The 26,428-nt window shown below is 46.2% G+C and overlaps 1 protein-coding gene across 6 annotated transcripts in view; it reads right to left on the minus strand.

The window, feature by feature from the left end:
* Positions 1 to 425: 425 nt before the first annotated feature.
* The window catches only part of LOC145348922 (transcription factor COE3-like), a 402,710-nt gene continuing 376,707 nt past the window's right edge, over positions 426 to 26,428 (minus strand). For 3 of the 6 annotated variants that reach the window (XM_080197025.1, XM_080197017.1, XM_080197008.1), the window contains 5 exons: positions 23,116 to 23,181; positions 19,816 to 19,993; positions 12,085 to 12,264; positions 3,956 to 4,153; positions 426 to 552 (listed from right to left, as the gene is read on the minus strand). In XM_080197025.1, the coding sequence (XP_080053151.1) occupies positions 521 to 552; positions 3,956 to 4,153; positions 12,085 to 12,264; positions 19,816 to 19,993; positions 23,116 to 23,181 (654 nt within the window). In that variant the 3' untranslated portion in view covers positions 426 to 520. The remainder of the gene's footprint in view (positions 553 to 3,955; positions 4,154 to 12,084; positions 12,265 to 19,815; positions 19,994 to 23,115; positions 23,182 to 26,428) is intronic. The other 3 variants (XM_080197054.1, XM_080197033.1, XM_080197044.1) reach the window with 2 other exon arrangements.

Consider the following 26,428-nt stretch of genomic DNA (forward strand, 5'->3'; position numbering starts at 1 on the left):
CCGAGAAGAAAGAAGAAAATAAATCGAGGGAAAGGAAGACCCCCCCCCCCTCCTTCGTTTGGGTTTTTTTTTTAGAAATGTTGATAGCCCATCGTCATTGGCCCAACTTGAAGGAAGGCAGATGTGAGGGGGTGGGGGAGGGGTGGTGTGTGGAAGTTGGGGGGGGTAAGGGTTTCTCTGGCACAGGGAGGGGGGATGGGTAGGGGACAGGAATCGGGAGGGAAAACTCGCTGTCCGTCTCCTGCACAAACGCCTCACGCCGTCCAACTCGTGGATGGCCGCTCCAGAGTATTTCCACTCGCCTCGGAATATAAACCCCTCGAGTCCACGGATAAAATATCATCGCTGCACGAGACGTCTCAAATTTGGGAGGTTTGTGGGGGTGGGGGGGGGGTTGTTGGAAGGATGGGGGGGGGGGCGGGCACAGACAAAAAGAAATAGATGATATTGGGCCTTGTCTCCAGCTTGACCCATCCGTTGACTTGCGGAGCTGTTTGCCTTCGTCATGCGCGAGTCTCCTCTACATGGGGGGAACTATCAGGCCAGACATGGCTGAGGGAAAGAAGGAAAGAAAAGACGTTTTAGAATGGCCTTCCACTCAACCACCAAGTGTATTACATGCGAATGGGGTTAAATATGGCGGCGAGGGGCTTTTCATAGTAACTTCATTGCTCTGATAATGTTAGTCTGCCTGTGACACCAATAACAAAAAAGTAAATAAATAAGTTGAGTGAAAATTGTAATAAAGGAATCTTATCTCTGGTATTAAGAACCAAGTGATTTGGATGGTTAGGGGGCTTAATAATGAACAACAAGATGTACATGAAGGGCATGAGGCTCAAATAAGACAACAGGCCATGATTCGGGATAGGGGAGTCCTTAAATATTAATTTCTTGGGGATTGGGAGAAAATATTAATAGGTATCGGATGAAACATAGATAAACAAGAATAAGCAACAAATGGACCTGTGGTAAATGAGAATCTGTATTTTGGTGAGGGTGCCCACTGAATGTGTGTGGGTCATTTTTGGGAATGGGAATCATTTGTTATGTTTCTGTCTCCCCTTCAGTGCTTTTCTCTGGTGTAAGTGCTGGCTACACAGCACCGTATCCCGGCAGAGTAGCTGATCCCACCAGCCAGGGGAGAGAAGGGAAGCAAAGGGGGACAAAAGGTAAGAAAAGGGGGATAAAATTGGGGGAAAGAGTCGGGGTGGGAAAGGAAAATAGAGATAGACAATAAGAAATAAAAGGTAGAGAACAGTCAAAATGTAATAAAATGAAAACAAAGGGGTAGAGCTAAACATCTGAAAGTGAGGGGCAGCACGGTGGTGCAGTGGTGCTGCCTCATAGCACCAGGAACCTGGGTTCGATTCCCAGCTTGGGTCACTGACTGTGTGGAGTCTGCACATTCTCCCCATGTCTGCGTGGGTTTCCTTCAGGTGCTCCGGTTTCCTCCCACAGTCCAGTTGAATTGGCCGTGCAAGTTGTCCCTTAGTGTCAGAGGGATTAGCTAGGCTAAATGCGTGGAGTTATGACGATACGACCTGGGGTCGGTGTGGATTCGATTCTGCGCTCCTTCTGCACTGTGGGGATTCTATGGCTGCCTTAAAATCAAACCACTTTCCTGAGTGTGAAATGTGAATGCCTCTTGGTCGGAAGAATGAGGAGAGGAAAGAAACAACAGGTACGATCTCAAAGAGGAGGCAGGAACGGAGGGACCTGGCCCAATGTGTGCACCAACTATTCAGGGATAGTTAGAGGCTTTTACCCAAGGTGTAAGTGTCAAACACAAGGGGGCACAGGTTCAAGGTGAGAGGGAAAGGTTTAAGGGAGATGTGCGGGGTAAGTTTTTCACGCAGAGAGTGGTGGGTGCCTGAAGCACACTGCCAGAGGAGGTGGGGAAGCAGATACATTCGCAACATTTAGGAGGCATCTGGATGGGTACGAGACTAGGGAGGAAATAGAGGGATACAGACCGAGTAAGGGCAGATGGGTTTTTTTAAAGTTTAGTTAGGGCATCATGGTCGGCACAGGCTTGAAGGGCCAAAGGGCCTCTTCCCGTGTTGTACATTTCTTTGTTCGATCAGTGTAACAAGTGGAGAAGGCTGTTAAACAAAAAAACACATTCTATCCCTGGCTTTATGAATAGAGTATAAGAGCCAGCAAGATTTTCTAAATCACATTTTAGCCCTCAGCTAGAGTGTTCAATTTCAGGCAGCACACTCTGTGAAGACATTGGAGGGGAGATTTACCAGGGTAGGATACTGGGAGGGTGAGGGTATGTGGAGACAATGACAAATTTGGGATGGCCCTCATTAGAATCACAGAAGGCTCAGGATGGAGGTGTTCAACATCATGAGCAGTTCTGGTTGTTTAAATCAGGATAAACTGTTCTCACTGCTAGGAGGGTCAGTAACCAGAGGAAACAGATTTATTACAAGTGCCAAAAAGGGAAGATGTGGAGACTTTTTCAAAAAAACAGCTATTTGTTATCTTGAACTCATTGCCTAAGGAAGGAAATGTGCCAATCTTGTGGATGTAGCCCCCATGTGACTCCAATCCTGTATTATGGAGGTCGGTTTAGCTCAGTTGACTGGACAGTGAGTTCATGATGCAGAGTGAAGCCAAAGCGTGGGTTCAATCCTCGTACACGCTTAGATTCCTCTTCTCAACCTTCCCCCTCACCTGACGTGTGATGATCCTCCGGTCAAAATTGCCACCAGTCAGCTCTCAAAGGGGAGAACGGCCTATGGTCCTCTGGGACTTGGGGCGACATTTACACTTGGGCAGAACGGTGTAGCAACTGCTGCCTCGTAACACCGGGGCCCCAAATTCGGGTGGCTGCCTGTGTGGAGCTGGCATGTTTACCCTCTGTGTGCGTGGGTCTCCTCCGGGTGCACCAGTTTCCTCCCACGGCCTGAAGATGTGCAGGATTGGCCTTGGTAAATGTGTGGAGTTATGTTCGTCAGGGCAAACACAAGAATGCTTAATTTCAAATGGTCACAGCAACTTCTGCCATAGGAGAAAAGGTGCTAATTGGTTGGCAAGTTGACAACCATTGGCTGAAGCATTGCCATGGAGAATGCATAAACTATCGCGACTGTTTGAAGTTTGGTATTCTTGCAATTGTCCTGATGAGTCAAGGTGAAAAGATTCGGTAGCATGTTTCTCTTTTCAACAACAAGTTTAAAGTGACTGGTCTATGCAAATTCGGTAGGGTCTTTTAAGAGACTTCTGGATGAGTACATGGGACTTAATAGGATTGAGGGTTATAGGTAAGCCTAGGAGGTAGGGATATCATCGACACAACTCGTGGGCCGAAGGGCCTGTTTGTGCTGTCTTTCTATGTTCTACGCAATTTTGTTATTTGCAATGGTCCCAATGGGCTTCTGATGACACTCCGTCTTCAGGTTTACACATGAGGTTTTGGGTGAATCTGAGCAAGACTCAGCACCTTCAGGAGCAGAGAGGAATGAAGCAAAATCCAGGCTAATCCTGGGACATGGTGGGGTGGGGGATTGTAGGAGGCAGGCACCCTTGAGGCAAGATCTGACATTGAAACCATAAAAAGTCCTTTGCTTTTCAAAACCTCCCTGTAGACTCAAGGATGTGACCTGGATCACATCTTCTCTGAGGCTGCTTTATTTGTGAAAATCCTGCACTGTAATAACTCCTCCCGTGTAGCGCGTAGACATTCTCCAAGCGGGCCACCTACCTCCAGCAAGTTGAGCTGCTCTTACTCACTATCCTAATAGGAATATGTCACTACGGGGCTCAAGTGCGGCCTACTAACCCACAAGCTGACCTCTGACCTTTCACACCCAGCACTTTGGTCCACCTTGTGGCTTCACTTGCCTGAAAAAGCTACCAACAAAAAAGAAAGGAAACTAAAGCCCTTTGAGCGTAAACTTAAAGTAAAGAAGCAGTACCGTTGAACGTGGCAGCTTTAGCTCACCTTGCAGGTTGTTCCCATTGGAGCCGGTGCAGGTAGGGGGCGGAGAGGCCTGAGGCCTAACGACAGGGGCAAAGGCGCTCTTCTGTTTCACTGCAGAGATCATATTGACAGGAGAGAATGAGAAAATGCCTGGGGTAGTGTTACCATTGGAAGAGAGGGTGATGGAAGGTGCCGTCATAGGTGGGCTGGACGGCACGACTGAAACAGAAGACAGATACGAAGGGAATACACATTAGCATTCATCGTGGTTAAGGGAGGCTAAGTTGCAGATTGCCCCAGGCGACTCTAAGCAACGTTTCTCTCCCTCCCTGCCACCCCCCCCCAACTTTCCCCTCTCCATTCACCCACCCCTCAAATTCCATCCAGTTGGAGCACTGCGATAAGTCCTGAGGAGGTTTACTCATCAGGAAGGAAATAAGTTGACCTTGGAGAGGGAGCAGGATCATAGAGTCCCCACAGTGCAGAAGAAGGCCATTCGGCCCATCGAGCCTAGACTGACAACAATCCCACTCAGACCCTATCCCCATAACCCCATTTGTTTACCCTGCAAAGCCTCCTGACAATTTAGCACGGCCAATCCACCTAATCGGCACATCTTTGGAGTGTGGGAAGAAACCGGAGTACCCGGAGGAAATCCTGCAGTGTACTGGAGTTAAATTATACGGACAGGTTATGTAAATTTAGAGGGTTATAGGTAAGCCTAGTAGGTAGGGACATGTTCGGCCCAACTTGTGGGCCAAAGGGCCTGTTTGTGTTGTAGTTTCTTCTGTGTTCTAAATTTGATTTATATTCTTGTGTTTTCACAAGATTGAAAAGTGGTCGATTCAAGCTGTTTTAAAACGTTCAAAGGGTTTATGTGGGGAGATGGAGAGAAATCACGAACATTTCAAATGAGCGTTAGTCCATTTAAGAGAGAGATCAACAAGTATTAATTTACATAAAGGACATTGGAAATTGGAATCTTCTCTTCCCAGAACACTGTTAGTGCTGGGATCGAACCGGAGCTTCGAAAACTGAGGTTGCTGGACTTTTTTTAAGCAATAGCAGACAAGAATGTGGACCCAAAGTTTAGGGCTAAGGTTGGGGTTGTGGTTAGGGACCAAGCCTGAGGGGCTGAATGGCCTCCTCCTGTGCTAATGTTCCACACAACGCATCCACCTTGCGTGTGAACTTAATAAGAGTCAGCGGCAATTCAACTGCAGCAGGCATCGATGTTGAAACCAATTCCCTGCCTACCCAAAGCGCACTCTTTCAAGGTTCATAGTTGGTAGATGTGGGGGGAGGGGGGGTGGTTTGAGATGGGGAGGTGCGGGAGCTGGTGGTGGGGGTGGTGGTGAGGGGACGGGGTGAATGGATGGGGGCAGTGAGGGTGATATTGTCAGGCCAGCCACACCTCTGGTGATTGTAGCGATAGGCCAACTACAAAGGGGTCCTCCCTTCTCACGATGATACAGTGTTCCACCATGCAGTGCATTTCACAAACTAAGCCATCCATTGATCTCTGGAAGATTTCTACCATTTCCCATGGGTGTAGCTGACACCACGTCTCAGGATGTAGTCTTTTGTGTAGAGGGAGTGAGATGTTGTATAAGGACACAGTCAGAGGGATTGAGTTGTTCAAAATGGATCAAAGGTCCATTAATGGAGATGAGATGCAGATCAGATACGGGCTAACAGCATGACAGAACAGACTTGAGGGGCTGAATGGCCTACCTGTCCTCTCATGTTTCATGGGACGGGATTTTCCTGTCCCGTCTGCGGACCATGCAAAGGTCCGTTGACCTCGGGCAGGATTTTCCAGTCTTGGAGCGGCCAGGAAGTGCCACCCATGGTCTTTAGTTCATTTCTTACCTCAACTTTCACTTTCCCTTTCATTCCACTGAGTGGGATTTTCCAGCCCTTCCCACCAGTGGGATCTTCCGGTCCCGCTGAAGGTGATCCCCCCCCCCGCCCCCACCCTCACCCCGTGGTAGCGGGACTGACGAACCATGCAAAATGTTGTAGATGTTAGCTGGACCTGAGCCAATGGCAAGCTGCCCCTGTCGCTTTAAAACAGGCCACATGACAAGGGGGGCTGAAAATCCCATGCAGTTCTCTGTCTTTTAATTATGCAAGGTTCTCTCATTACAACAGTGCCGTACTTCTGTAAGCGTGCCATTGGTTATAAAGTCTAAACTTAAGTTTCAAGAGATTAGGTTAAATCTCAGAGATAACCAGGCTGAGGTAGCCAACTGGATGTAAAATTGGCTTGATGACAGAATGTGGAGATGTCGGCGTTGGACTGGGGTAAACACAGCAAGAAGTCTCACAACACCAGGTTAAAGTCCAACAGGTTTATTTGATAGTAAGTTTACTATCAAATAAATTGTTTGGACTTTAACCTGGTGTTGTGAGACTTCTTACTTGATGACAGAAGCCAGAGAGTGATTGTGGAGTGTTGTTTTTCAAACTGGAGGCCCGTGACCACACCAGTGCTGTGCCTCAGGGATCAGTGTTGGTCCACTGTTATTTGTCATTTATATTAATGATTTGGATGAGAATTTAGTAGGCATAATTAGTAAATTTTGCAGATGACACCAAGACTGGTGGTATGGTGGACAGTGAAGAAAGTTATCTAGGATTGCAATGGGATCTTGATCAATTGGGCCAGTGGGCTAATGAATGGCAGATGGAGTTTGATTTAGATAAATGCGAGGTGATGCATTTTGGTTGATTGAACCAGGGCAGGACTTACTCAGTTGATGGTAGGGTGCTTGGGAGAGTTATAGAATAAAGAGATCTAGGGGAACAGGTTCATAGCTCCTTGAAAGTGGAGTCACAGGTGGACAGGATGGTGAAGAAGGCATTTGGCATGCTTGGTCAGAACACTGAATACAGGAGTTGGGACGTCTTGTTGAAGTTGTACAAGACATTGGTAAGACCACACATGGAATACTCTGTACAGTTCAGGTCACCTTATTATAGAAGGGGTATTATTAAACTAGAAAGAGTGCAGAAAAGATTTACTGGGATGCTACCAAGACTTGATGGATTGAGTTATAAGGGGAGGCTGGATAGACCAGGACTTTTTTCCCTGGAACGTAGTGGGCTTAGAGGTGACTTTACAGAGGTCTATAAAATAATGAGGGGCAGAGATAATGTAGAGAGTCAACATCTTTTCCCAAAGGTAGGGGAGTCTAAAACTGGACAGCATAGGTTTAAGGTGAGAGGGGAGAGATACAAAAGAGTCCAGAGGCAGGTACAATTTTTTCACACAGATGGTGTTGAGTGTCTGGAACAAGGTAGTAGTAGAGGTGGGTACAATTTTGTCTTTTAAAAAACATTTAGGCAGTTACATGGGTACAATGGGTGTAGAGGGATATGGGCCAAATGCAGGCAATTGGGACTAGCTTAATAGTAAAAACTGAGTGGCATGGGCAAGCTGGGCTCAAAGTTTCCACGCTTTAAACCTCTATGACATATGGAAATTGAGAAAATGTCATTCGCGTCAAACCCCCTCCAAGAAGGACAAATTCAGCGGATAAATAAAAATGGAAAGTTCTAGAAAAAACTCGGCAGGTCTGGCATCCCCTGTGGTGAACGAAACAGATAATGACCGGAATTTTACTCTCCCGCCTGCCATGGGAATCATAGCGGGCGGAACACGGATCATGCAAAGGTCCGTTGACTTTGAATGGGATTTTCTGACATTGGGGCTGAGTGTGGCTGGAAAATCCCATCCAACATTTTGAGCTGAATATGACCCATCTTTGGAGTTCAAAAGAAGATTCACACGGACGCAAAAAGTTGGTCAAGATCTTCTGGCTCCATCGCACCTGGCGCAGAATGTGTTGGAGCTGAGCGGGACCAGGGAATCATGGGTGAGCGGTATGGTATGTTCTGCACTGGTGCCAAGCCTCACTGGTGCCACCCCAGCCACTGCTCCCGGGCATAATCTGGTTCCCACTCAGTAAATACGGAGTTAATGGGCATTTAAATTTGCTGAGTCCATTCGACGGTGGATCTTCCCTGCTCCCGGGATTTTCCGAGCCGAGGGCAAAGCGAGAACCTGGTGAGGATCACTGCTGATCTCCATTCATGGATACCAGGGCTGATAGCCACACTGGGGTAGGGGGGAGGGGAGAGCTTGGGGGCCACTGAAGCCCCCAGTGGTCAAGGACATGGATGGGCATTGTCCATCTGGTGTTGCCAGCCTGGCAGTGCCAACCTGCCGGCGCGAATCATACCAATGTTCTTCCCCAAAATGACACGGGGGCGGAATTCTCCCAAAATGTTTCGAAGGACACGATCTGATGATAAAATTCTCAGTGCCGAATGAGCAAGAAATTGGGAGAGGTCCAGACTTGATTTTTCAGGTGAATTTGAAAATGCAATTTTATGGCGCGTAGCACAAAAAAAAATGCCAGGATGCAATTCTCGCCAGTAGGAGGAGTGGGGAGTCTGAGCTGACCAGTGAACTGGGAGATCTCCTGCTGTCTCCACCCCACGGACAACGCCAACACTCCCTCCCCCCACCATCTACACCGATCACCTCCCACCCCCATCACCAACCCTTCTGCAGAATTACCTTCCCTCACCTTCCCCCGCAGATGTCGAACCATACCCCCACCCGACATCCCCCGTCATCAGTGACATTGTCAACCCCGCCCTGCGCCAACACGGGCCATTGACATTGGGGCACAAGGGGCCTCCCGTTAGTCCCCTGGTGGAGCCCCGCCATGACTCACCCCAGCATGCCCCATCCCATAGGACCCCCCCCGCCCCCCCACTTCCACTTGCATAGCACTGGAACAAATCGGATTTTTGTCCTCTCGTGCTACCATCCCAGCGATTGGCCAGCGAGCCGGTAAGATCACGCCCTTATTCACTCTTTGGGTAACTTCTGCCCATTAACTCTGCTTCTCCCTCCACAGATGCCTGCCAGACCTGCTGGGCTTTTCCAGAACTTTCTGTTTTATTATCAGAATCTAGCACAGAAACCAAAAGAGAAAATGCTGGAAAATCTCAGCAGATCTGGCAGCATGTGTAAGGAAGGAAAAGAGCTGACGTTTCGGATCCAGATAACCATTTGTCAAAGCTTTGAGCTTTGACATAGGGTCATCAAAGCTTTGAGATTTGACAAAGGGTTGTCTGGACTCGAAACGTCAGCTCTTTTCTCTCCTTTCAGATGCTGCCAGACCTGCTAATGTTTTCCAGCATTTTCACTTTTGGTTTCAGGTTCCAGCACCCACAGTAATTTGCTTTTAATTTAATCTAGCACAGATTTATTTACTTTAGAAGCAGTTTCGATTTCTAAAAAAAACTTGCCGTTCTTTTTGTACTGGAGGAATCTATTTGGCCCATTATGTCTTCTCTTTGAATAGACTACTCACTTCCCTTGGTCTTTGCCATTTCTTATCTATTTAAAGTTTTTATCTAAATCTCTGTTTGACCTTCCTGGCTCTAAGGAGAATGATTCCAGTTCCTCCAGTCTCTCCACATAACTGAAGCCCTTCACACCTGGGACCACAATAGTCAATCTCACCCATAATCTCTCCAATGCCTTGACAGCATTGCAAAATGTCATGTTCAGAATTCACTACAATAGTCCAGCTGAGGTCTAGCCAATGATTAATAAGGGGTTTGCATAGCTTCCTTGCTTTTGTTCTCTATTGCTTAACTAATGAAGCCAAGGGACTTGTATACTCATGTTGAGAGTTTTCATCTCTCTGTCATTACTTCTGTATCTCTTGAGAAGATACTGTGTTTTAAGAAATGTATTTGTGTCATGTTTCTTGTGCAGGATGTTTTTTAGCAGTCAGTTTCTATTTATTGTTTTACCTATAACCACAGCCATGTTGATTCTATAGAAGCATAATTGCTGGAATGTTTGTTTTAATCTGTGTTAATGCAGTGTTGTTATTGAAAAGTTCTCTCCTGGGGTTTTTCAGAGTAGAGTTTGATTGGGTTGCTTGACAGCAAAGTTATGCGACTGGCCAGGGCTAGGCTCACAGAGTGACACAAGCTCAGTTGCTGCTTGGGATCTTTAGAGAGAAGTCGCTCTTTGTTCCTTTCTCTCTCGGGCGATTGGAGACTGGGACCTGCCAAAAAAGGTCTCCTTCTCTGACATTCTGCTGTTTAGATGGTAGATCTTTCTCTGGAGGTGACTGTATGGGAGCTAGAAGACAAGTGTCTGTCTGTATCTCTGTCCAGAAGGGTTAAAAGGCTGGAAGCCTATATGTTTTTGTGCTAATTAATTCTGAAGAGGGGTTTGTGTCTGTGGAGATATTGCTTAAATTGGAACAATAGAGATAGCTGGCTGTTAATTATATTTTGTCATGTTTAAGTATTTCAATTGGTAAAAGTTATGCTAATTATTTTTGTTACATTTTAACTGTGTGGTTAAATAAAGTTTGTTTTAAGAAAAGCTTCCTTGGGGGTTAATTGAATCATACCTGGAGTGAAACACCTTATGTTTGCACTAATGTCAAAATAATATGAAAAAAGTGTCTAGATTAACTCCATAATGTATCCTGGAGTTTCTGATCTGGTCCCTTACACTCGAGCCTGCGGATATGTTGGGGAAATGCAACCTTGATTAAGTTTGGCTGGTTTTATCGCTTTTTCATAGTTTTCCCTGGCCAGGACAGGTAGGTTATTCAAACAGTGGATCAACTGGTTCAGGTAGAACCTTCATTGCATGTTTGATATTGTGTTGTACCGAATCATCAGGACAGTCCGAGATTAGATCCACACTTCCCCCTTAGCTGGCTGACTGTAACCCAGATCAGCATTTTCACGATGCCTTAGGCTAACTAGCGAGTGGAAAACCACATCAAGGCTTCTCTCCCGACTTCATAACTGCTATAGGGTGACTGGCATTGGTTAGTAGAGGCTCATAAAGGAGGTCATGCCAGCCTCACAGATTGGCATCCATGGGTGCTCTTACATATGGCTCACTGCAGCGACAATGGGGGAAATACCAATGCGAGGGTAAATGACCACTGACAACACCCAGGTCCTTGAGGTTCGACAGGCGGAATAGTTCCTACCCCCCAGTAATCAGCTGGTAAACTTGGAAAAGAAGGGGAAGAAAATTATGCTCAAAAATACACAAGCCCCAACTCACAAAGTTTGTGAAATCCAGTTCTGGTCTACAGGGAAAGTCAAAGGAGATTTGAAGAGTAGGTTTTTTACAGAGAGTGGTAGATATCTGGAACGCGCTGCCAGGGGTGGTGGTGCAGGCAGATACAATAGGGGCATTTAAGGGGCTTTTAGATAAGCACATGAATATGCAAGAAATAGAGGGATTATGGACCAAGGACAGGCAGAAGGGATTAGTTTAATTTGGCATCATGTTCAGCACAATACTGTGGGTCACAGGGCCTGTTCCTGTGCTGTATTGTTCTATGTTCTATCTATTTGCCTCTGCCCTCCAGCTGAAGGGGTACCGGGGTTGGAGTGAAAGGGGAAAGTGGAAGGGGGCTGATGGCATGAGCAATGGGGAAATCATGAATAATCAAAAGCACAATGGCAATGGCTCAACATGGGATTAAAATGGTTGCTATGCATTGGCACAGTGAACAATACTCTCACAATTAGTGCCACACTGTCACTAGGAGACTGGCAATCTGGGCAGTTTTGATATCGGACAAGAGTGTGAATGGTTCAAGTTCGTATCAAGTGTTTCACTCCTGGGCTGGAGTTTTCCAGCCGTTCACCCCGGCGGGGTTCCCTGGCCCTGTTGGCAGCGTACCCCTGCCCGTGGGTTTCCTGCCCGCGTGGGTGGGGTCGAGGGGAAATTGCCATTGACAATGGCAGGATCAAAGATTCCCGCCATTGGCAAATAACGTGCCACCTCCCGCCGACAGGAAATCCGTGGCCCCGGAATCTCGCCAGGTTCCCAGTAATCGGGAGAAAGGTATTTAATGGGCATCCCGCTTGATGTCACCCATCTCACATCATTGACACGCCCCCCCGCAACACCCCCCTCCAGTCAAACATTTACCTCCCTGCCCTCTTGCCCCAATCCCATCTCTGAAGTCGGGAAAGAAAGTTAATTTGGTCTTGCAGATAATGGGATGTGACAGTGTTCTCCAACAGTTTGTTTCATAGCGTGACCCTCTTTATTGCAGCTTTGTGCAACTTACTGGCATAAGGAGAGTTGGCAGCCGAGCCATTCAGGAAGCTCGGAGAGCCGGGTATTCCCAAATTGGTCATTCCGGCGTTCCCGTATCCGTTCATACTGCTAGTGTTGTAGCTGGACTGTTGGGGGGTCGAGCTTGTCACGTAGCCCCGAGGGGAGACACTGTTGGTATTGCGGGAGTAACCTGCATGGAGAGAAACACAGAAACATACAATCCACAAGATAGAAGGAGGCCATTCTGCCCTTTATGTCGATGCTAGCTGAAAATGATTCATCCAACCGAATTCCACCCTTGGCACCCTCAGTGCAAATGTTGTGAACGCAATGAGGATTTCTGCTTCCACCACACTTAGTAAGAAGTGTCACAACACCCGATTAAAATCCAACAGGTTTATTCGGAATCACGAGCTTTCGGAGCACTGCTCCTTCATCAGGTGAGGGGGGAAAAGAAAAATAAAGAAAGACAATAACGAGATAAAAGGTAGAGAACAGTAAACAAAAATAAAATGAAAATAAAACAGTCGAGGTGAGGTAGAGCTAATCATCTGAAGTTGTTGAATTCGATGTTGAGACTGGGAGGCTGTAACGTGCCTACCCCAGAAGATGAGATGCTATTCCAGTGGATACCTGGAAAAGGGTTACAGAGAATAATCGATACCTGGAGGTGAGTTACACAGAGTAATAGATATCTGGGAACGAGTTACACACAGTAATAGATATCTGGGAGTGAGTTACACAGAGTAATAGATATCTGGGCGTGAGTTACACAGAGTAGTAGATATCTGGGAGTGAGTTACACAGAGTAATAGATATCTGGGAGTGAGTTACACAGAGTAATAGATATCTGGGAGTGAGTTACACAGAGTAATAGATATCTGGGAGTGAGTTACATAGGGTAATAGATATCTGGGAGTGAGTTACACAGAGTAATAGATATCTGGGCGTGAGTTACACAGAGTAATAGATATCTGGGAGTGAGTCACACACAGTAATAGATATCTGGGAGTGAGTTACACAGAGTAATAGATACCTGGGAGTGAGTTACACAGAGTAATAGATATCTGGGAGTGAGTTACATAGGGTAATAGATATCTGGGAGTGAGTTACACACAGTAATAGATATCTGGGAGTGAGTTACACAGAGTAATAGATATCTGGGAGTGAGTTACACAGAGTAATAGATATCTGGGCGTGAGTTACACAGAGTAATAGCTATCTGGGAGTGAGTTACATAGGGTAATAGCTATCCGGGAGTGAGTTACATAGGGTAATGCAAACTGGGAGTGAATCAGAGTGTAATGGATTTTGGAGTGAGTTACACAGAGTAATGGATACCTGGGAGTGAGTTACATGGAGAGTAATAGATACCTGGGAGTGAGTTACACAGAGTAATGGACATCTGGAGTGAGTTACACAAAATAGTGGATAGCTGGGACTCAGATACACAGAATAATAGATATCTGGGAGTGAGATACACAGAGTAATGGATACCTGGGCGTGAAATACACAGAGTAATGGATACCTGGGAGTGAGTTACACAGAGTAATGGATACCTGGGAGTGAGTTACATGGAGAGTAATAGATACCTGGGAGTGAGTTACACAGAGTAATGGATACCTGGGAGTGAGTTACATGGAGAGTAATAGATACCTGGGAGTGAGTTACACAGAGTAATGGACATCTGGAGTGAGTTACACAAAGTAGTGGATAGCTGGGAGTGAGTTACACAGAGTAATGGATACCTGGGAGTAAGTTGCATGGTGCGTAATAGATACCTGGGAGTGAGTTACACAGAATAAAGAACAAAAAGCAAAAAAGTGCAGAACAGGAACAGGCCCTTCGGCCCTACAAATCCGTGCCGATCACGATGTCTTAACCAAACTGTAAAAAAAACCTTGTAATTGACACTTCCACCCTGGGAAAAAGTCTCTGACCATCCACCCTTAACGTACTGGATATCTGGCTGAGCTGAGCAGAGAATGGTTGTTGGTGCATTACGCAACATAAATGCAAATGAAACTTGCAGATAATAGGATGTGACAGTGTTCTCCAACAATTTGTTTAATAGTGTGATCCTCTTTATTGCAGGGTGCATCATTAGTCTGGGGTCACTTTGCATCTGACATTCACCGGAATGACAGAGTGAAACTCTCGAGGCGGAGCCCTGCATAATGATTTGGATTCAGTCAAAATACACACACGGAGACTACAACAAGTCCTGGGAAGCTGGGAAACAAGATGCACAGAACAGGGAAAGATATCAATGTCACTCTTTTGTCTAAAAAGCAGAAATCAGAGGGATTGATCTGATAAAGAACTTGAACATTCGTATGGTGGCACAGGGTTAGCACTGCTGCCTTACAACGCTGGGGGCCTGGGTTTGATTCCCAGCTTGAGTCACTGTCTGTGCATGTTCTCCCCATGTCTGCATGGGTTTCTCCGGATGCTCCCAGAGTCCGATAGACGTGCTGGTCAGGTGCACTGGCCATGCTAAATTCTCCCTCTGCGTACCCGAACAGGCACCAGAGTGTGGCGACTATAGCATTTACACAGTAACTTCATTGCAGTGTTAGGGAAAGCCTACTCATGACACTACAAAGAACAACACAGCATGGGAAACAGGCCCTTTGGCCCAACGAGCCCACGCCGCCATCTTAACAATGTGTTTTTCCTCCTCCACCCTTGACCCATGTCTATGCTTATGGCACCCCCATTAGAAACCAGATTAAGGGGAGAATAATTTAGGGACAATTTGTTACACCAATCAGCCTAAGAGCACATCTTTGGGGTGTGGGAGGAAACCTACGTAACCACAGGGAGAATGCGCAAACTCCCACAGACACAGGCCCAAATCCATGTATCTGCACAGCTAACTAATAAATAAACTGAAGCATAAACACCAGCATGGAGCTGTCGGGCTGAATGGCCTGATTCTAAGCTGTAACAATTTATAACTTATCTTGGTTGTGAAATGTCCTTGCCTTACTGATCAATCACTACCGTGAACCGTGGCCAGGCCCAAGAGCCATCAGGGGGGTCACCAGAACGCGCCCCATCAGAAGTTAACCCCTTCATGGCAGGGATGGAGGCGGTAAAAGGAGGGGTGGCAAACTCAACGGTTAAATTTTAAATGGCATTTCTTTCTGAACAAGTTCAACAAAGCAGCCACGTGCGAGCGGTTTGGGGAGGGGCCAAAGCTGGGGGATGGTCAATCACAGCTGTGCCTGAGGCCTGGGGTTTCTGCCCTCTTAACTACCACCAGCCTCAGGCCCTACTAGGCCTGTTGATTGAGATAGAAAAGTGAGCTTCCTCTCTGTCTCTCTCTCTCTCTCTCTCTCCCTCTCCTCCCCCCACCCCTCACCCCCTCTCTTTCTGATTGCACGTGGCATCTGTGAGGCCACAGCTTCTCGATTAAGGCCTCGGTTGATCCAGCCCAGACCTCCCGCGGTCCTGTAATTGGCCACAGTTACGAGAGCACGCACCCTGCAATCAGCAGGATGGCTGCTGAGAAGCCGAGGGGACCCTTCGAGAGGCACTCTGATGTCTGAGACCGCCTGGGATCCGTGCCTGCAGCCCCTGGACTCCAGCAGCACCACAGGCACAGCACATTAAGTCTGGAGAGGCTCAAGTGACCATGCAATAAGAGGAGACCATGGCAATGGCACGTTTCTCTGTTATATATCAAAATGGCATTTGGCCCAATTGGTGATGACACAAATTGTTCCAATTTATTTCTGTTACCTCGTCTCAAAGAGAGATTTCTCTCTTTCCCCTTTGAGATGTGTCAAATACAAAACCTGAGGAGAGGTCTCGGGCCAGAGTAATCACGCTTTATTTTTCCATTACATTCTCTTTCGGGGGCAGGCAGTGATAGAAATATAAACGGAAAGGTGATGTTCGTCAGAGATGTACAGATAATATGAAACACACTCTGGCTATTGCACTGTTCATAGCATCTAGAATCCCTGCACTGCCGAAGAAGGCCATTGGGCCCATCAAGCCTGCACCGACAACAATCCCACACAAACCCTACCCCCTTAATCCCAAGTATTTACCCTACTAAGGGACAATTTAGCATGGCCAATCAGCCTAACCTGCACATCTTTCATCCTTGGGAGGAAACCCACGCAGACATGGGGAGAACGTGCAAACTCTGCACAGGCAGTCATCCGAGGCCGGAATTGAACCCAGGTTCCTGTGAGGCAGTAGGGCTAACCACTGTGCCACCCTGATCCGTAAAAACCTCAGGATAGAAGCCCATACCCTGCGACAACATGAGGGGTCACAGATTCAAGGTGAGAGGGGAGAGGTTTAACTCAGATATCAGAGGGGTGTATTTTACACAGAGGGTGGTGGGGGCCTGGGATGCACTGCCAAGCAGGGTGGTGGAGGCAGACACACTAGGATCGTTTAAGACTTATCTGGATAGTCACATGAACAGACTTAGAATGAAAGGATACAAAAGAATGGTCTAGTTGGACCAATGAGCGGCGTAGGCTTGGAGGGCCGAAGGGCCTGTTTCCTGTGCTGTACTGTTCTTTGCTCTTTGTACCCACACTTCACTCTCTGTCATTTACCCTTATCCATTAAAACTCAGTGGCTATTCTCCTCGTCTCTGAGTAAGCAGGCTGCCGCTTCCCCTCCCAAGGTTAGTTACTTTATTCAGTCAAAGGCCAGCATTTGTTATCCATTCCTAATTGCCCTTGAACTGAATGATTTGCTAGGCCATTTCAAGAGTCAACCACATTGTTGTGGATCTGGGGTCACATGAAGGTCAGGCCAGGTAAGGATATCAGATTTCCATCCCAGCTGGAATATTTGACCAGGAGAACAGTTATCATACAATGTGACCTCTAGGAATCAATCCAGTGTTGAGAAGCGATGGTGTCGTGGTTTTGTCAGTGGGCTAGCAACCCAGACACTCTGGGGACGTGGGTTCGAATCCAAACAAGGCAGATGGCAGAACTGAATAAATTACAAAAAATTTCTGGAATTACAAATCCAATGATGACCATCAAACCATTGTCGATTGTCAGAAAATCCCATTTGGTTCACTAATGTTCTTTAGAGAAGGAAATCTGCCGTCCTTACCTGGCCTGGTTTATATGTGACTCCAGAGTCACATATCGTTGACTCTCAACTGCCCTTGGACTACTAAGGATGGGCAATAAATGCTGGCCAGCCAGCGATGCCCGTGTCTCACCAATGAATAAAAAAAAATGGCTAGCCAAATGGGGGCAATACTTGTGAGGTCCTAAACCCTAAGTGGTGATGAAACCCTGCAAAAGGGGATTGTTTGGGACCAAAACGGAGTTTGAAAAATGGTATTAACTTTTAATCAAGTGATTCACCAAGTTATAGATTCATAGAGTCGTAGAGGTTTACAGCATTGGAACAGGCCCTTTGGCCAACTTGTCTATGCCACCCTTTTTTTAAAAATCTTCATATCCCTCTGTACCCATCTTCCCCATGTAACTGTCTAAACGCTTTTTAAAAGACAAAATTGTACCTGCCTCTACTACTACCTCTGACAGCTTGTTCCAGACATTCACCACCCTCTGTGTGAAAGAATTGCTCCTCCGGACCATTTTATATCTCTCCCCTCGCACCTTTATGCCCTCTAGTTTTAGACTCCCCTACCTTTGGGAGAAGATACTGACTATCTAGCTGATCTGTGGCCCTCATTATTTTATAGACCTCGATAAGGTCGCCCCTAAGCCTTCTACATTACAGAATTGAGTTCCAGAATCTCCCATGGGCAGATGAGCCTTGGGGTCAGCCATCTGTTTGGCACCCTCATCTAACAAGTTCAGTCACTCCAACTAATCAAGAACGATAAACATTTTTTGTCATTGGCTGCAGCAAACCAGCCTCCCATCCATTGACTCTGTCTACACTTCCCACTGCCTTGGAAAAGCAGCCAGCATAATCAAGGACCCCATGCACCCTGGACATTCTCTCTTCCACCTTCTTTTGTTGAGAAAAAGATACAAAAGTCTGAGATCATGTACCAACCGACTCAAGAACTAGAACCAGAGGGCACAATCTCAGCTAAAGGAACGATCCTTTAAAACAGAGATAAGGAGAAATTTCTTGAGCTAGAGAGCGTGAATCTGTGGAACTCTTTGCCACAGAAGGCTGTGGAGGCTATTGAGTGTCTTTAAGACAGAGATAGGTAATTTCTTGATTAATAAGGGGATCAAAGGTTATGGGGAAAAGGCAGGAGAATGGGGATGAGAAAAAAAAACAGCCATTATCAAATGGTGGAACAGACTCGATGGGCCGAGTGGCCTAATTCTGTTCCTATGTCTTATGGTCTTAAGAACAGCTTATTCCCTGCTGCTATTAGACTTTTGAGTGGACCTAACTCATATTAAACATAGAACATAGAACATAGAACATTACAGCGCAGAACAGGCCCTTCGGCCCACGATGTTGCGCCGACCAGTTACAAAAACAATGACCCACTAGCCTATACCAATCCCTTTTCGTCCATAAACCTATCCAGAGATCTCTTAAACGCCCCCAAACTAGACGCATTTACAACTGCAGCAGGCAGGGCATTCCAATCCCTCACCACCCGCTGGGTAAAGAACCTACCCCTGACATCCGTCCTGTAGCTACCCCCCCTTAATTTAAAGCCATGCCCCCTCGTGCTAGCTTTCTCCATCCGAGGAAAAAGGCTATCACTATCCACCCTATCTAAACCTCTAATCATCTTATATGTTTCAATAAGATCCCCTCTTAGCCGCCTTCTTTCCAACGAAAACAACCCTAAATCCCTCAGTCTCTCCTCATAGGACCTCCCCACCATACCAGGCAACATCCTAGTAAACCTAAAGTATTAAGTAGATTTTTCTCTACACCCTAGCTATGACTGTAACACTACATTCTGCACTTACTCATCTCCTTCTCTATGTATGCTATGCTTTGCCTGTATAGCGGGCAAGAAACAATACTTTTCACCAAAAGAGAAAATGCTGGAGAATCTCAGCAGGTCTAGCAGCATTTGTAAGGAGAGAAAAGAGCTGATGTTTCAGGTCCAGATGACCCTTTGTCAAAGCTAAAAGGCATAGAAAGTGGGAGATATTTATACTGCAGGGGGAGAGAATGAAAGATGAGTCATTGCTACAAAAACCAGGGGGAAAGACAGCTAAAGGCTGTCCACAGACAGAATAAAGTGTGCGAATGGCGAAACAGCAGAGAAGGTAAAATGAAAGGGTAAACTGTGACAAAGGAGGGAGGGAGGGGTAATGAATGGGACAAAGGTAAAATTTAGAAAAGGGGAGTAAAGGAAAGGGAAGGGGGATAAAGGAGGGGGAAAAAGTGGGGGAGACGGAAGAAAAATGAAGAAAGACAAGAAGAAATAAAAGGTAGAGAACAGTAAAAAATTAAATAGAATAGAATGAAAACGAAGGTGGGGTAGAGCTAATCATCAGAAGTTGTTAAAACAATACTTTTCACTGTATACTAATAGATGTAGATAATAATAAACCAAATCAAATACCGTTGAGGGAGCTTTGCATGGAAGCAGCATGGTGGAAATATTGTGTACTCCATCCCTCCTTCCTCATTTACAAGCCCAGATTGGTTGGGCCTCATTTTTCTTTTGACTTTCTTCATTTCCTCTCCATTGCTTCCAACTCTGACTTGTCTGGTGAAATTTGGGCCTTGACCCTTCACCCTGCTTTCACCCTCACCCGGAAGAAACGAAGAGCGAACCAGTGGTACAAACCTTGATCGTTGGCTTGTGACGTCTCCGAGACGTTGACGGCCAGCTGGCTGCTGAAGGAGTTCACTCCCATCATCCCCGAGTGGCCCGGTGTGTTGGCGAGGGATGGAAGCTGGTTGTGGCTCCGCGGGACACTGTACAGAGCTTCCGCAATGTCTGCCGCTCGCTTCAGGATAATCTCCTGGGGGAGGGGGGGAAATAAACAGATGGGACAAGGTTTAACAAAGGTGGAACATTTCTAGAAGCGCCCAATCGCCCATTAAGTATCTGAAAGAGGAGGATCTATTGTAGCTAACATTGGTTAGGCCACAGCTAGAGTATTGTGTGCAGTTCTGGAATCATAGAGTGCAGAAGGAGGCCATTCGGCCCATCAAATCTGCACCAACCACAATCCCCTATCCCCTAACCCCATGCATTTACCCTAGCTAAATCCCACATTATAGGAGAGATGTTATGGTTAGCACTGCTGCCCCACAGTGTCAGGGACCCAGGTTCTGTTCCTGGCTTGGGTCACTGTCTGTGCAGAGTCTGCACATTCTCTTTGCTTCGACGTGGGTCTTCTCCAGGTGCTCCAGTTTCATAGAACATTACAGCGCAGTACAGGCCTTTCAGCCCTCGATGTTGCGCCGTAGGTTCCCTCCTACAGTCCAGAAGACACGCTGGTTAGCTGCACTGGCCGTGTTAACTTCTCCCTCAGTGCAAATGTGATGTGCCGAAGAGCCTTTTTCTGCGCTGCATACCTCTATGACTCTATGAGCTCGATATTGGAATTTGTAAAGTGAACCCATTTTACTGCTTTGACTGAAACAGAAAGCACTTGGGAGTTAGGTCAAATGTTAGGTGCTGGAGTGTGGTGATTCGAGGATTTTCACAGTAATTTCATTGCAGTGTTAATGTAAGCCTACTTGTGATACTAATAAATAAAAGTTGTAGTGTTTGAAAGGGCGCAGAGGTATTTACCAGGATGTTGCCTGGGTAGGGGCGTTTTAGTTATGAAGAGAGTTTGGATTGAGCAGGGTTGTTTTTTTTTCGGGGGGGGTGGGGTCATGATTGAGATGCATAAAATTATGAGACTTACAGATGGAGAGGAGGAAACGTTTCCCTTTGGTGGAGGGATCCAGGGGGCATAGGTTTAAGGTAAGGAGCAGAAGGTTTATTGGGTATGTGAGGAAATACCTTTTCACCCAGGGGGAGTCTGGAACTCACTGACCGAAAGTGTGGTGGAGGCAGAGACTCTCATAACATTGAAGAAGTATTTAGACGCGCACCTACATTGCCAAGGCACCCAAGGCTATGGGCCAAGTGCTGGGTTAGAATAGTTGGGTGGTTTGTCTTTGACTGGCACCAATGTGATGGGCTGAAGACGCTTTCTCTGTGCTGCATACCTCTATGACTATGAGTTCGATATTGGAACTTGTAAAGTGAACCCATTTTACTGCTTTGACTGAAACACTTGGGAGTTAGGTCAAATGACAATACTTGACTTAGTGCCAGGAGTGAATACGGGATATTAATAGGCTAAATGATGGAGACTTTTATGATGGTCATTTGTTTCTTTTTGTTCTGAACTCCTGTCAATTCAGATTCGGGGTTGGTTAGGTGTACTGTCCAGGATGGGCCAATCAGGTGTGTGCAGAAGAGTGTGAAAGGATATAAATCCTGGCAGGATTGTGGAGGCTATAAATGAACAAACACACCACAGGCTGGTACAATATTCTTTCATCTGCTTAGGGAAGAAACAAAGTACTGAACATAAATGATAGAATTATAGACTCCCTACAGTGCAGAAGGAGGCTATTTGGCCCATCGAGCCTGCACCAACAACAATCCCACCCAGGCCCTATCCCCGTAACCTAACATATTTACCCTACTAATCCCCCTGACATCAAGAGGCAATTTAGCATGGCCAATCCACCTAAGTAAAAAGTTTCACAACACCAGGTTAAAGTTCAACAAGTTTATTCGATAGTAAACCCACTAGCTTTGGGGGTTTGCCCCTTCCACCTAATCCACCTAACCCACAGATCTTTGGACTGTGGGATGAAACTGGAGCACCCGGAGAAAACCCACACAGACATGGGGAGAACTTGCAGACTCCACACAGACCCAAACCAATAATTGAACCCGGGACCCTGGCGTTGTGAGGAAGCAGTGCTAACCACTGTGCCATCTTAAATAGATCAATATAATGGACACAAAGGGTGGAATTTTCACATCCCGCCCGTCATGGGAATCATAGCGGGCAGGACACAGACCACGAAAAGGTCCGTTGACCTTGGACGGGATTTTCTGGACTTGGGCCGAGGGCAGTTGGAAACTCCCTCCCAAATCATAAGCTGCAGCTTTCTCCTGAATTCCTCACTAGATTTATTTGTGCCCACTTTGCATTTGTGGCCTGTAGTTTTGGTCTCCCATCCTACCATTCTGACACGTGAGAACATCTTTAGTACGTTTAACCGATCAAAACTCTTCAGAAAATGGAAACACACCAATGCTTTCACCCACAAACAGCAATGCAAAGGCAGTCAAAGTAACATGCTGCTGTTCTGTAGATTTCAGCGTGAGTTAGGATTTGGAATGTGCTGCCTGGATACAGATTTAACAGCAGGCAAACTGGACAAATACCTGCAGGAGGAAAAAAAAATCTCGGTGGTATTGGGAAAGAGTGCAAGGATAAGGACCATCTGGATTGTCCTTTGAAACAGCCTGTGCAGTCTCAATGGCTCTCAATGGACGGTGGGGGAGTCCAGGACTACGGGTCTTAGTTTGAGGATAAGGGGTAAAGTTTTTAGAACTGAGGTGAGGAGAAGGTTCTTTACCCAGAGAGTGATGAATGTGTGGAGTTCACTCCCACAGAATCAGGAGAGGCCCAGATCCAGCGAACCTGGAAGTGCCACCATACGAGTTCATTAATGAGGACCTCGTAGGGTAATGTTATGAACTTTCAGTGGAGTATCTTCCAGTTGTACTGATGTGCGATCCACTCAGTTGAACTGAACCTTCTTAGCAGCAGCTTGTTAAGGTAATCCTTGTGTGATTTCAAGAAATTAAATATAGCTGTTGGGGCTAAAGGGATCAAGGGATATGGGGGGAAGTGGGGGGGGGGGGGGTCAGGATATTGAATCTGATGATCGAAATGAATGGCGGGGCAGGTTAGAAGGACTGAATGGCCTACTCCTGCTTCTGGTTTCTATGTTTCTTCCAGTGCTGTTCGATTCTATAATTTTACTCCAATAGTAAATTGGGAGTAATTTACTGTCAGGCGTTGCTGTCATGGGCAACCCATCCCCTGCTGTCACCCACCTGGTTGTTGTGTGGCATCCCGTACAAGGCCTCGACGAGGTCAGCAGCTCGTTTCAGCAGAACCTCCTGTAAAAGAAACAATTAGACTTAAAAACAGGCCCTCCTTGCTTATTTAATTAACTTACGGGATGTGAGCGTCACTGGCCAGGTCTTCATTCATTGCCCATCCCTAGTTGCCCAAGGGTAGTTGAGAGTCAACCACCCTCTAGAGACACATGTAGGCCAGACCAGGTAAGAATGGCCAATTTCCTTCCCTAAAGGACCAGAGTGAACCAGATGGGCTTTTACAATAATTGACAATAGTTTCATGGTCTTTGTTCGACTTTTTAACTACAGATGTTTTATTGAAACTAATTTCCACCATCTGCTGCAATGGGGTCTGAACCTGGGCCCTCAGAGCATTACCCTGAGTTGCTAAACCAGTAACAATACCACTGCACTGCTGCCTCCCCAGCAACACTGCCTTCCTGTGGGTTTAGAGCTCTTGGCAATGTTTGTATTGGAGAGATTGATAGGGAGACAGAGAGAGAGAGAGCGAGGGAGAGAGAGATATACTGATCAACACAAAGAATCAAGAAAAGTACAGCACAGGGACAGGCCCTTCCAAGCCCGTGCCAAGCATGATGCCTTAATTAAACTGAAAATAATCTTTCTGCCCTTACTTGGTACACATCCCTCTATTCCCTCCCTAATCATGTACGCATCCAGATGCCTCTTAAACGTTGGTAATGTGCCTGTTTCCACTACCCCCTCTGGCAGTGCATCCCAGACACCCACCACTCTCTGTGTAAAAAACCTCTCCTGCACATCTCCCCTAAACTTTCCCCTTCTTACCTTGAACCTGTCCTCCCTTGTAATTGTCTCTTCCACCCTGGGAAAAAGCCTCTGACTATCCACCCTGTCTATGCCTCTCATAATTTTGTAGACCTTTATCAGGTCTCCCCTCAGCCTCCGTCTTTCCAGTGAAATCAATCCTAGTTTATTCAACCTCTCCGCACAGTCAACATCATCAAAACCAGGTAACATCCTGGTGAACCTTCTTTGCAATCTCTCCAAAGTTTCCACGTCCTTCCGGTAGTGTGATGACCAGAACTGCAGGCAATACTCCAAATGCGGCCTGACCAATGTTTAATATAGCTGTAATATCATTTGCCAACACTTGTACACAATGCACCACCTGATGAAGGCAAGCATGTCATATGCCACTTTTGGGGAACTGTAGTCCTGCGCGCCCAGGTCCCTCTGTATGTTATTGTTCCTGAGGATTCTGCCATTTACAGTATAATTCACCCCGAAACTTGTTCCTCCAAAATGCATCACTTTGAATTGTCCATCTGGCATTTCTGTGCATAAGTCTCCAATCTATCTATATTCTGTCGTATCCCTGACAATTCTCAACACTATCAGCAACTCCACCAATCTTCGCGTGATCCGCAAACTTACTAATCAGACCACCCACATTTTCCTCCAGATCATTTATATATACTACAAAGAGGTCCCAGCACTGATGCCTGTGGAACACCACTAGCTACAGATCTCCATTCTGAAAAACTGCTACTTTCTGTCTTCCAGTACCATAGTAAAAAGTCTGACAACACCAGGTTTAAGTCCAACCGATTTATTTGATAGTAAACTCACTAGCTTTCGGGGTTAGTAAATTCACTATCAAATAGTTTACTATCAAATAAATCGGTTGGACTTAAACCTGGTGTTGTCAGACTTTTTACTGTGTTTACCCCAGTCCAACGCTGGCATATCCACATCATGACTACTATCGACTTCCAGTACCATGCCAGATTATCCATCTAGCCAGCCCACCCCGAATCTCATGTGATTTTAGTTCTTGTACCAGTCTGCCACGTGGAACCTTGTCAAGTGCCTTAGTAAAGTCCACCTAAACTACATCCACAGTCCTTCCTTCATCAATTACCTTTGTCACCTCTTCAAAAAACTCAATCAAGTTGGTGAGACATGACCTTTCCCATACAAAAATGCTGCCTATCACTTACTAGTCAATTTTCCTCCAAATGTGCATATATCCTGTCTCTCAGTATCTTCTCCAAAACCTTCCCCATCACTGATGTCTGGCTCACCAGCCTATAATTTCTTGGATTATCCTTGCTTCCTTTCTTAAAGAAGGGAACAGCATTGGCTATTCTCCAATCCTCTGGAACCTCACCTGCGGTCAAAGAGGGTGGAAAGCTATCTGTTAAGGCCCCAGCTATTTCTCCTGTTGCCTCCTACATCCAACCTGGCGAACATGTCTACATTAATGTAACTTAGGATATCCAATACTTCCTCCTTTGATATACCGAAATTCTCTAGAGTGCTCATTCACTTATCCCTGGACTTCAACATCCGTCACGTCCTTCTCCTTGGTGAATGTAGATACAAAGCACTCATTAAGGATCTCACCCACTTCCTGTGACCCCCTCCACTGTCCTTGAGTGAGCCTACACTTTCTCTTGCTACCTCTTGCTCCTAATATATGCATAAAAAGCTTTGGGATTCTCCTGTTTGCTAAAGACATTTCATGTCCCCTTTCAGCCTACCTAATTCTGTGTTTAAGTACCTTCCTGCTTTCGCTATACTCCTCAAGTATTTTGTCAGTTTTTAGATGCCTAGACCCAATGTATGCTTCCTTTTTCCTTTTGATTAAGCTTACAATCTCCCTTGTCATTCAAGGTTCCTGAATCCTGCCATTTCTATCCTTCATTTTTGCAGGGACATGCCTGTCCTGCACTTCAATCTACTAGCCTTTAAAAGCCTCCCTCATGCCAGACGTGGATTTGCCCTCAAATATTTGCTCCCAATCCGCATTCCCCGGTTCCTGTCTAATTTGGATAAGCACCCTCACCCAAAGCCACTCTTGTCCTTATCCATGACTACCTGAAATCTTATGGAATTATGATCGCTAAGTTCAAAATGCTCGCCCACTGAAACATTGATCACCTTGCTCATTCCCCAATACCAAGTCTAGTATGGTCCCTTCCCTGGTTGGATTGTCAACATACTGCATCAAAAAACCCTCCTGGACACATCTAACAAATTGCTCCCCATCCGAGCCCCTGGTTATAAGGGAGCCCCAGTCAATCTGGAGGAAATTAAAGTCACCCATCACAACAATCCTGCTTTCTTCACACTTTTTCGGTATCTGACTACACAACTGCTCTTCTGCGTCCTGAAGATAGGAAGCTGAAGATACAGGGGAGGAGCAAGATAAATATACAGAAATAGAGAGACAGGCAAACAAAGATAGAAGCAGTGATATAGACAAGGCGGCAACAACAACAGTTTAATTTAGATAGGGCCT

The sequence above is a fragment of the Carcharhinus amblyrhynchos genome, chromosome 1 (genome assembly GCF_965287045.1).
Source record: "Carcharhinus amblyrhynchos chromosome 1, sCarAmb.v2.hapA, whole genome shotgun sequence".
In the NCBI taxonomy this organism is placed as follows: domain Eukaryota; kingdom Metazoa; phylum Chordata; class Chondrichthyes; order Carcharhiniformes; family Carcharhinidae; genus Carcharhinus; species Carcharhinus amblyrhynchos.